General features: G+C 40.5%; 1 protein-coding gene across 1 annotated transcript in view; it reads right to left on the reverse strand.

The window, feature by feature from the left end:
* Positions 1-12583, reverse strand: part of LOC144808031 (CD5 antigen-like) — a 240732-nt gene extending 228149 nt beyond the window's left edge. The window contains exons 1-2 of the mRNA XM_078673593.1: positions 12535-12583; positions 7664-7738 (exon numbers count right to left, since the gene is read on the reverse strand). Coding sequence (XP_078529719.1) covers positions 7664-7730 — 67 coding nt within the window. The 5' untranslated portion in view covers positions 7731-7738; positions 12535-12583. The remainder of the gene's footprint in view (positions 1-7663; positions 7739-12534) is intronic.
* Between the last annotated feature and the right edge of the window lie 472 nt (positions 12584-13055).

Consider the following 13055-nt stretch of genomic DNA (forward strand, 5'->3'; position numbering starts at 1 on the left):
ATTGATTGTCAAAATAAATAACTTACGTTTAATTTCAAAGGCCTGATCAATAACTTTCTCAACTATTTTTTTTCTCTTATAAAAAACCACTTTCTGCTGACCTTTCTTAATATTTTTTAACAAATTCCCAATTATCCTGTTGCGGAACATTCGTTTACGAATATCCCTAAACTGTTGTTTCCTTCTACTTTCATGCAGAGTTATCTCTTACTCTAGCAGTAACATTTCTCATTGGCCTTTCCTTACCATTTGAATTCGGTCTCCTTTTCTGGAGTGAAACATTTTCTGTAGTAATATTTTTTTTACTACACATATTTCTTATGACTGTTTTTCGACTCTTACCCGGTGCTTTCTTGGTGACTTGACAAATCTTTTTGTTAGAGGACTGCTGCAATATTCCATGCTCCTGCTGTCTTTGACGTTTTCCAGCCTTTCTTACTCTTTCTTTGCTAGGCATCCTAAAATCTTGAAATAATGTGCAGTTGAATCTGTGGTAAAATATAATAAAAAATGTTATTAACCACTATTACCCAACAGTAAATTAATAACAGTCATCAAAAACTTAACACACTACTTAAGTATATAATATACTGAAGCCTATCTTCAATTTTTCACTGAACAGGACTCATCTCTTCTTAACCTTGGATAAACCTCACCTACTCTGTGTCCCCTGCACATAATTAAATGTAAAGGGGCAGATTTATATTAACTAGCACATCCCCAGGGATGCACCAGTTAACGTGCACCGCTGCTCTGCCACCCACGGTGTGCCGCATTTACAATCAGATAGGACAAAGCTACATCAAAACCCTGCGCCTGCTTGAAGCAGGCATAGATCTTGACGCAGGTAGGCTGAAAGCTAAAGCAACAACTAAGTGTCGTGTGCAGAAGTTACAAAAAAGGAAAAATGGCGTTTAAACCAGTAATGAGACCATGCTAACGTAATACAGAGTAAAAATATCCAGGATCTACATCAGTTTGGGGTTCACGAACCTGGCAGGTACAAGGCACTGAGGCTTTCCACCGTGCATGTCTCATCCCAAAACATATGTTGTTTGTGAATGAAACAATTTCCCAGACCAAATGCTTTGGATTGGCTACTTCTAAAAAATTAAACACCCCTACTATCCCGGAGTTAGAGGAATACGATGGTTGGAGTAATTTTACTCGTTGTCTATTAAAGATTTACAGGCCCTACTCCGTAATTCTTCCTTTAACATTTCCAGTATAAATCCAAAAGGTTGACTGCTTTGGCAACGTGCCTTATCCACGGTTTAATAACGCTGCCTTTTGCTTTATATAAGTTTTCAAATTGTATGAAATATATACCAATAGGTCGTTATTAACCTTTAGGTAGTGGTTTTCTTCATCAAGTCTGGTCGCTTCCATACACATACAGATTTTCAAAGATGATCAAGAACTTTATCTGAATGGAGAGGAATGCACTGAGACGCCAGATCATTCACTAATGTGTAGGCACAGACAGTTACACGGTTCATGCAACAAACACCGACCAAATATGGCTTGCGTGTTGCAAGGCACGCCAGTTCCTGCTATCATCCCCACGTTCAAGTTCTTGGAAAATGGTAGTTATTTGATGCTCAATAATGAAGATTGTTCTGGGTTAATTAAAAGTATTCATTTTATCGTAACAGTAAAGGAACGGGTTATTTGCTGCAGAAATGTTCTATTTCCTCCCACACATGAACATAGGGAGTTTTCAATCTGGCCACAAATACCAACCTTGGGAGCACATTTCAACAGCATGGCAAGAATAAGAGCTCTTTTGTCTCAGAGAGAGGTGGCCTTGAGTTCGGCCCGTGAAACTTTCGTGCTTCACATAGCGAACACCCGTACAGAGGTGCAGACCCTTTTAAATACAGATTCGACTTTGCATTTCAGCAAGATTACCCATTCATTTCCATGCAGCAGGAGGCCCATAGGAATGAAGGTGCAATTTGCGATTAGCAATTACCTCATCGCAAATTACGAATTTTTCCGACGGTGCAGGGGTATCTCAAGAACACCCTGCTGCACCCCTGAAAAAAAAATTTGGGGTCATATGGCGCACATAAATTTTGAAAACATTCCTTTACCTCAAAAACGATTTTCAACTCATAATTTGAAAACACTGCACATGGGGAAATGACTTAAAATGTCCTTAAGACACATAAAAGCATTTTTTGATTGCCTTTGCAGCATGTTTCAGTCACCTTTAACATGCCTATGTAACGGAAACATTCAAAATCTAAATTTGCCATGCACAGGTGGGAGCATATTTACAAGCAATTTGCTCCACAGACAAACTTCTTACATTGAAATGGGAAAGACTCTCAATTACCTTATAAAGAAGCAGACACCATTATGTCCTTCTCATCAATATTAAAACCATTGCTTTTTCTCAAAAACGATTTACAAGTCATAATTTGAAAACACTCCACAGCTCCTATGCACATAAAAGCCCTGTCAGTACTAATACTTCACATTTTCTCCAATTACAATTTCTCAAACAAACAAAATCTATTTGTGAAACACTTGAGACAAAGCAACATTTGAAAAACACAACTTTCTTCATAATTTTCTCCTTAAAGCACACTATTTTCTATCTAAATTAAAGAAATTTTTTCTCACCTTAGCAAGTACTTTGAGTTTCAAAACAGTCTCAGAAACACACCAATTTGTCTTCAGCAGAGCAAAAGGTATGCACTCCAGAGTCTGCAGCTATCAAAAGCACAGAAATGCTGTAATTCCTCACACAGATCTCTCATGTCACCCAATCAAAACTCTTCCCTCACTTTTTTTCAAAGCAAAACCCTTCCCCCCTCTGCCCCCTCTCTGCTTTTTCTGCATAGCAACCACCTCTTGCAAGACCTCTCACACAACAATGTTGCAATTGAACTCTGAACTCTCAGTGCACCTGCATATCCAAAGCATTCTTTCATTTAATAATTTTTTCTTCGCCACTCAAAATACATCTTTCAACGAACTCATCCATGCACACTAACTTTCTGTTTTCAGCAATCAAAATCCACCAATCACTCTTACTGCTTCATTAACACAGAAACTCCTCAGTTTTTTTCATTTTACACTCTCATTTTTTCAACTGCCATTTCATTGCCACACTTCATCTGACTGCAGGAGAACCTTCTCTCGCCATGTTTTCTGTCTGGATTGTTGGACATAGCTACATCTATTGGGCTCAAAGGTACGCTGAAAACAGGAATTTACCTAACCTCAATTTACAAGATGTGGAAATTAAGTGGTTTGGCCACAGAGGATTAAAATGTCACCAATTGATACCATTGGTGAAAACCTTTATGCATTTGCCAAAACCTGACCTGTTAATTGTGCACTGTGGAGGTAATGATTTGGGCACTTTGACTGGGGTAGGTCTGGAAATGCTTTTAAAGGACACCTTTGAGCAATTGATGGCACTTTTTCCTCAGACTGCCTTGGTATATTCAAATATATGCCAAAGACAGAAATGGAGGTGGTCGAACCAATTTTGTCCACAAATTGAGAAATCGAGGAAGCATGTAAACAAATCTGTTTCAGCTTACATGAGAGACCATGGAATGGGCTCCCTGTACAACAATAACTTGCGTTACTACATGCAAGATATCTACAGAGGAGATGGAGTTCACTTCTCAGATGAGGGCAACAGAGTTTTCACTCTGAATTTAAGAATGTGCATTGGTACCTACTTATAAGTACCTAAATGTACCATAAACCCAAAAGCTCTTCTCAGAGCTACCCTACATCTGATCACTCACAATTATTATTGTACTCTAACTTTTTTCACTAATTTTCAAGAAAGTACGCTCCCCAGAACGCTTCCCGGTTCGCGAACCGAGCGCACTCCACGCAAAAAAACTAAAAAAACGGTATATATTTTTTTGCCCTGCGAGAACCTTTCAAAGCCTCCACATCAAACCTAGGGGGTCAGGGACGATCTACTATGCCCCCTTATGGTCATTTGCCCCTTCGCTTTGGCCTCCTCTTGTCTCTCGATCCTACCGAGAGACAAGATGGCGGCCGCTACGGACTGTTTGGAATGTTTACAGACGTCGAAAAACCAATCAGCTTCGCAAACCTCCGTAACGCGAAAAGTACGCGAAGCGGAGCGCTGTTACAGATATATATCTTTTTTTGAACGTTAATTTCTCAAAATCCACTGGAGCACATATATTGAGACCTAGCAAAGGCACATCGGGCTACCAGTCCCTACAATTTTGCCAAGTTTCGTGCAAATCCATTCAGCCGTTCGATTATTATTATTATTATTTTTTTTGCCCCGCGGGGCCCTTTTAAAACCTCCACATCAAACCTAGGGGGTCAGCGAGGATCTACTATTCCCCCTTATGGTCATTTGCCCCTTCGCTTTCGCCTCCTCTTGTCTCTCGATCCTACCGAGAGACAAGATGGCGGCCGCTACGGACTGTTTGGAATGTTGACAGACGCCGGAGAACCAATCAGCTTCGCTTCACAAAGCTCCGTTGCGCGAAAAGTCCGCGAACCAGACCGCTGCCTGGTCCGCGCTTACAGATATATATCTTTTTTTAAACGTTAATTTCTCAAAATCCACTGGAGCACATATATTGAGACCTACAAAAGGCACATCGGGCTACCAGTCCCTACAATTTTGCCAAGTTTCGTGCAAATCCATTCAGCCGTTCGGGCTAAAAGTGAGGCCAACCGCCCTATGGAAATTAACATGGGAAAAACGCGTTTTGGGACCCCCCTTTTTTCTCGGCCCCCCCTTGACGAACCCCCCCCAAATTTTCAAAGGCTGCTCAGAAACAAAATGTGCCATTTTCCTGAAAATTTCAGCCAATTCCGTCCACAAACGGCAAAGTTATTAGACATAGAATTTTCAAAAAACCCATAGAGAAAAAATCCTAACTATATATACCTACTGGCGACCGCCAGTAGGTAATATATATATATATATATATATATATATATATAATTATATATATATATCTTCGACTTCTGATTTACTTCACAGGGTGAGTACAGTATAATGGACAAACCATACAAAAAGATACATAGTGGACACCATTAGAATGTATTAAGCTGATTTGTACAGTATACACACAAATGTTGGACACATTAAGTAAAAGTCTGTGTTGGGTATGTGTATACAGTGACGTGTCCCATCCTCAAATGTGATTAAAAAAATTTAAGACGGAATCATGTATCCATCAATTTGTGCTTTTTATTAATATAACTTCGATTTCCTATGTACTCCACAGGATGAGCACAGTCTGAGGGACAGACCAGAAAAAAAGAGACGAGAAAAACTGATTGATAAAGGAAGAAAGAGAACAGGAAAAAAAAACAAGAACAGGCTTAGACCAGCATTTAGAGCAACAGGTGATATAAGTATCCAAATGTCCCTTAGTTCATGGTGTTCTCTCCTTAAGATGTAGTATACACAATCGTAGTCCTCACAAGTAAAGTAATCATGTTCCAGATCCAAAGTGTTAAATGAGAAGCGTATGGCCAAAGCCGGGTGTATTGAAACCTCCAACGGGAAAGTTATAGATCTACCATGGTCGTCTAGCCCATATTATGAGTCTGGATATGCAAAGGAACTCCATGGAGGAAAGTCAAACTCCTTCATGGTGTGGTGCCCAAAGCGCTGAGCCTGCTATAGGGATGACAGCAATATTGATCACAGTGTCCCAGTAACTCTATAATATTGGCATGCCACCATAATGCTCTTATACAGCATTGTTGAAATGGGTGACACAGTCCCATTATCCCGTTATACAATGAGCACAGGCTTAACCCCATGGATGCTTGTCATGAGCACAGCTCCACTGGGCATCATGATGAGCTGGATTCATCATGAGCACCGTGGCGCGTGGCCCCTCCCCCCCGCACCGCGGGGTAATTACCCCCACTATGAAGGGGTTAAGATGCTGCCAGTACAGCCCTCATGTAGCAAGCAATGAGCCCGGTGTATGGTGGGGATCCTTTCCACCATTTGACTAGCACTATACAGGGAAAAATAAAGTTTTTGTTTGTCCTGTGAGGGTTATAATGTCTTTTAAATGTATACATGTTGTTTGGTTTGTGTACATGTTTTTTGATTGGGCTTTTATGTTAATTGGTTTTCAGCCCTGACGAAGTTCCCACGTCTTGGAATGAAATGCATTGGCTGAGCTGTTTTGTTGTAATAAGGAATTACATTTGAAAAAAGAATATGAATAAAGGGTTTTTTGAAAACACTAGGTCTGCCTTGACGTCATCGCCTGACACACTTCCCATTGCCTTTTGGACTAAAGACCTGGAAAACAGGGGCACCTTACAATAGCGGGCGCCGGAGTAATTGTGTGCAGGACAATGCACAAAAAACAAAACTAGTGTGAGGGGCAGATTGGAACGTCCGCAGTTGGGCTCTCTTCTATTGATAACTTTAATAGTTATTGGTCCAATCTTAATGATGGCACCTTTTCGTACTCAGTGCAACGTTACCTTTCTGATATGATATGGTATAGATGTGGTTTACACATTTTAAATTGTGTGATAGTCTTAATAATTAATTGTGGTACTGCATCGGCATGTGGGAATATCTCTGTATTTATTGACCAGCAACAATTGTAATATAAGCAATTTACATGAAGTCTGCAGCAGGTTGTATGAATGTTAAGGTTTTTTAACATATTTATGACAGAAGGATGATGATTAATGTTGTATGTTTTATGGATGTTTTGTAATTTTGGTGGTAAAGAAACTGAATAAAAGATTCTTGATAACTTGTGCCCTCCATCATGCACTGCTTATGACCTCACATATTACATAAGTCATGACGTGTTCTAAGACATCATTTACGACATCACTGATGATATCTCAAATTACATCATTGATGACCTCACTGATGACCTCATCCAATGAGTGTGTTAGTTTGTTTTATAGTTTACATATTGGCAGGTAAATATCATAGTACTTTTTTACCTGATTTTGTTCAGCCTGGGTCCAGCTAATGGGTGTGAGCATGTGGGATTATTGAATATGTTTGTATCTTTGTATTGAAGAGTAACACTGTATGACGGTGCCGATTTGTGTTCACGACGTTCCACGCAAGTTTTTTTGGTACAGTAGAAACATCTTTTTAAAGTGTTTTAAGCAGCCTTGAGCTATTAGACAAAATGTTGTTATTTAGACAATGTCTTCTTAACATATGACTGTGTGTGATGTTGTAAATGATGTCATCAGTGATGTAATATGTGAGGCCATATGCAGTGCGTGGTGGGAGTGGAAGTCACTGACATATTCACCTAACTATAACATCACTTTTACCTTTATTTGTTTTCAGTGAATATTTTTATAGATACCTATGTATTATAATAAGTTCTATTATGTCATTTCACTATCTTGTAATGTTATTCTGTGATGTGGTATGATGTTATGGTAAGTCATAATGTGTTATGCAATATTATGTCACACCAGCATTTTTTACCTCACTGTCCATTGAGCACTCGTCCTGATTCTTTTGGTGCCCTGCAGAGGACCTGAGGTGGCAAATGCTTTTGCTGCACAAAACTAACAATACAAACATACGCACAGTAGATCCTCACTTTACTCTTGCACTAAAAGCTGTACATGTACAATTCATCAGAAAGTGTCATTGACCTGCCAGACAAACAGCACTCACCACAGTCAGGGCAGAACACCGCAGATGCCCTCAGGGCAAGAAGCAGGAACACAATGTACCCCAACATTTGAAGATCTGAAAGAGAGGGCGCATGTTGGCCATGTTAGTGAGAATGTCGCAGTTTGCACCTGCGTCTTAGCGACTCTCAATTGGTGAAGTCATATATTGAATAATTGTGGTTATCATTCATGTCAAGGTGCACCCTACTCTTCTCCTGCCTTTGTACAATCCTAGTGACTTGGAAGCATGAGGAGGTGGCAGTCAGAGTGCCTCAGCACTTCGAGTCCACGGTTCATGTCTGCCCATGGACCCTGAGATTTGAAATGGAGCCAAGGATGACATGGGTCCGATGCAGACATGACAAGCACGACGCTGAGGCATACATGCACACTACACATACCAAGGCTAATTAACAACTTTGGCGTGTGTAGGTGTAAGGGGTAAGAAGGTGGGTTTCAGTAGTGAGAGTATGAGGTAGGCTTTAGTTATGTGTACATAGGTGTTCGTAGGGGTAAATTACTTATAAATATGTTATAATAACAGCTAATACATGTGATTTATTAGAAATGCATGATGATTGTGCACTGACACTTATGGTCGTGAATGAATTATTTTTAGTCCCCTCTCCTCTAATCAATTCATTACCTACGTCACTGTATTTGGATGTGCATTGTACCTGCTACTACTATTGTTATAGTAGTTATAAATACTTGTAATTAAATCATCTGTAAATTCATTGTAAACTCATTAATGGAATAATGGGAGGTCAGTAAAGTTATTCATATATTACACCTCTAAAAGGGAGAACGCCATATATTTGTTTTGTGAGTAAATCCAAAATTGGATTATACTGTCTTTTTCAATGACCACCTCTCTGACCCTGTCTTGGGTGCATCCATTTGTTGAGCATTTAAATTGGAATATAAATCTGCTTCAGTCGTGCGTTATATGGCATAAAGACTAATATACTTATATGTAAAGACTGCGTAGACTATTTTCATTAAATACTCAGCCATATAATATATTGCATAAATGTAACTCACTCTTGCATGCCTAGTTTGGCCTTAGACATCTTTGTGAATCACACCTAATGCACACACCGGCTCACCATATGCTGGGATATAATGTCGAGTCCTACTGCAAGCACATCTTGCACACAGAGTTAAATGTCAGGGACTTAATCTCCTGCTCTCTCCATAGCACTGCAATCACCGTTGTCACCACTCCGAGAGGTGAATACAGCAACTCACTTTGCAGGAATCTCCTGCGCTCTCCATTTCCCTATTGTTGCTTAATCGAAGAGGTACTTGGACCATACTATGGGCCACGTGTAGTTAAAAGCAGTTTAGCGAGTCCTTAAGAGCGAGTTTTAGGGAATCACTATTAAGGACTCGCAAAATGCTATGTAGGTAAGAATCGCAATAATGTTTGCGATTCCTACACTTTCCTTATTTGCGACTCGCAAATTGAGAGTTACAAATAAGGAATGGCTTCTCATTCATTTCTATTGGACAAGAGGCCCATAGGAATGATTGGGAATTGTGCGCTCAATTTCAAGGGTGCAAGTTCCAAAAGGATAACCTGTTGCACCCCTGAATTGGGCATGTGTGCACATGTGGTGCACATACATGCCCTAAGGGCATGTATGTGTGCCACATGTCACTTGGAAAAAAGGCTTTTTGATAGGAAATCGCAACTTAATTTGCGATTCCTTAAGGCATTATCGCAATTTGCTATGCCAACTAGCATAACAAAAGAAATCAAATCATACCATTTAGGGAATCGCAAATTGCAATTCTCTAAATGCTTGCGCAAAGTGAAGAATCACAATTTTTCGCGAATCCTTATTTTGCAAGTAAGTATTTGCCTACCTACATAGCACACAGCTAAATTGCGATCGCAAACGCTGATATTCTGCAAATTTCAGCATTTTCGATCATCGCTATTTCATTTGCTACATGTGATCCTATATCTGTTATCACTCCTTCTGAGAGGTAAATACCTCCTACTCACTCTGCTCTTTCTCCCACAGAGAAGTATATAACTCCCACTCGCTCTGCTGTTGCTCCTGCAGAGAGGTACATAACTCCTACACACTGGGTGGGAATCTGCATCATCTCAGGTACGTCCATTTCTTTGCAAAGAGTTAACTACCACTACTTGATGTCTCAAATTCACAATGATGCATACCACTTGTTTATCTATTTTTCAGGGAGTGTAAGAAAAGAAAATCTGCTATTCAGGTTGAACTCAATGGTGCTAAATGTGAGCTGTGACCTGCCCTTTATCTAAAGTTGACATTTTTTTCTGAGGGAGTTAAATGGCACAAACTCACTGTCTCTAATCTCCTGTGATATATCCAACTCTTCCATCGCTTCTTATTGAATTAAAGGCCTCATTTGCACTACCTCTCTTCCCTTGTTCCCCATACTTACTGTCTTGAGTCTCTTGTACCCTAAACTGACTGTCTACAAACTCCTGCACTGCTTACAATGCTCCCATTTCTTATCATATTATATACCCCATGCTCACTGCCTCTAATCTCTTATACCTCATACTCACTATTTGTAATCTCCTGCACTAATCCCAATGCTATCATCTCTTCCTTACTGAGTCACATACCCCATACTAACAATTTCTATTCTCCTCTACCCCGTACTCACGTTCCCTACACACTTGTACTCCCTGGTCATTATCTTCAATGTCATATACCTCATATTCACTGTTTCTAATCTCTTATTCCCCATACTTACTGTCTGTAATCTCCTGCACTAATCCCAATGCTATTGTCTCTTCCTTATTGTGTTAAATACTCAATACTTACTCTCTCTACTCGATACCCCATACTCATTGTATCTAATCTCCTGTATCTCATACTCACTCTCTCTAGGCTGCTGTACGCTAAATTCACTGTCTGTAATCTCTTTTACCACATACTTACTGTCGCTAATGTCTTGTACCCTGTACTCAAAGTCTTTGATCTTGTGTACTCCTTCCAATACTGCCATCTCTTTCTTATCAAGTGAAATACACCACACTCAATGGCTCTAATCTCCTGTATTCCATACTCACTGTCTCTAGCCTTCTGTACCCCATACTCACTATATCCAATCTCTTTTACCCTGTACCCTATATTCACTTTATCTAATCTCCTGTATAGTCATTGTCTCTAATCTCTTGTACCCCATATTCACTGCCAGCTGTGCCCCACATTACCTTAATTGCCACCATCTTATGTTTACTGAGTTAAATACTCAACGCCTCCTATCTTCTGTACCCCATACTCAATGCCTCTTTTCTTCTGTACCCCAGACTCATTGTCTGTAGTCCCACCAGCCCCCATTGCTACTATCTCTGTCTGATTGAGTTAAATACCCCATACTGATTGTCTCTAATCACCTGTGACCAGTGCTCAATTTGGTAAAAATAAATACGCTCTGGGGCCTTCATCAGGAGGACACCCCAGCGTGCACCACTCATTGTCACTGCCAGAGGAGCAGCCAATGACAGCACATGCACATCTGCCAGCCATCACACTGTGGCAATTCAAACAGTTGAAGGCCCCCAAAGCAAGGAGAATGGCTTGGGAGGCAGGCATTAGTAGTTTTAATGTCTATTTGATCAATAAAAATAACTCTTGTTGTGTTCATCTCTATATTACACAAACATGTAAAAGCTGCCATAAGTGCCGGTGTTGACAGTTAAGCGCTGGTGCCAAGCACAGGAAACCAAAGGCTCAAATTAAGCACGTTGTGTACCCCATGTTCACTGCCTTTAATCTTGTGTATCCCATACTCACGGTCACTAATCTCCTTTCCCATACACTCTGTCTGTAATCTCCTTTCCCATACACTCTATCTGTAATCTCCTTTCCCATACACTCTGTCTGTAATCTCCTTTCCCATACACTCTATCTGTAATCTCCTTTCCCATACACTCTGTCTGTAATCTCCTTTCCCATACACTCTATCTGTAATCTCCTTTCCCAAACACTCTGTCTGTAATCTCCTGTATCCCATACACACTGTCTGTAATATCCTGTATTCCATACACACTGTCTGTAATCTCCTTTCCCAAACACACTGTATGTAATCTCCTGTATTCCATATACACTGTCTGTAATCTCCTTTCCCATACACTTTGTCTGTAATCTCCTTTCCCAAACACACTGACACTAATCTCCTTTCCCAAACACACTGTCTGTAATCTCCTTTCCCATACACACTGTCTGTAATCTCCTTTCCCTTACACTCTGTCTGCAATCTCCTTTCTCCATACACTCTGTCTATAATCTCCTTTCCCAAACACTCTGTAATCTCCTTCCCCATACACTCTGTATGTAATCTCCTTCCCCATACACTCTGTCTGTAATCTTCTGTATCCTATACACACTGTATGTAATCTCCTGTATCCCAAACACACTGTCTGTAATATCCTTTCCCAAACACACTGTCTGTAATCTCCTTTCCCATACACACTGTTTGAAATCTTCTTTCCCATACACAGTCTGTAATCTCCTTTCCCATACACCCTGTCTGTAATCTCCTTTCCCATACACCCTGTCTGTAATCTCCTTTCCCAAACACACTGTCTGTACTCTCATTTCCCAAACACACTGTCTGTAATCTCCTGCCTAACCTCCAAAGCTGCCCTCTGCCATCTCCTTCGTGTCGAGTTAATACTCCATTTGCACTGGTGAGACTCTCCAGTCATATCTGACATGTTCCTCTCCTGCTCACACTGTGAAGTGTGGCACATTCTGAACATCCAGATCTCTTCCTTGGGGTGAAACTCCTTCCCTGTCTGGAGTTGTCTTTCTAATCTCTCCCAGTTCCATTTCATCCTTTAGGATTGAAACACATAATACTCACTCTCCGGAGCTCCACAGGTCTGTCCGGTACCCACAGGTGTGCGGTGATGGCTGGGAGTTCTATACATTAATTTGAGGCAGACGGCCCTTATATACCTGACCCTGCATGTGGGGAGGGATCTGGCGCTCCTCTAGCGTCCAATTATTTTCCGTATTTGTTTCAATCCTTTGCAGCCTCATGACTGACATCAACTCCACCCACCTACATCCGTTTGAACATGTGGAACTCATCCAAGCATGACATACCTGAGAAAAACGTATTTTCATGCGCACACGAAGACACACACAGAACAGCATACACACATACACTTACACAAGTGTGTGCGTATAAGAACAGATACACACAAACATACATATAGACAGGTACATTCACAGGAAGAAACATGCAAACAAACATACATGTGCATGCACATTGATTCCCACAGCACCACATGCATATATATGCACCACAGACATAAACAAATGCATATGCATATAGAGGTACAAACTCAAATATATGGAATTAATGACACACTTATTTTG

Source organism: Lissotriton helveticus, chromosome 1_2 (genome assembly GCF_964261635.1).
Source record: "Lissotriton helveticus chromosome 1_2, aLisHel1.1, whole genome shotgun sequence".
Classification (NCBI taxonomy): Eukaryota; Metazoa; Chordata; class Amphibia; order Caudata; family Salamandridae; genus Lissotriton; species Lissotriton helveticus.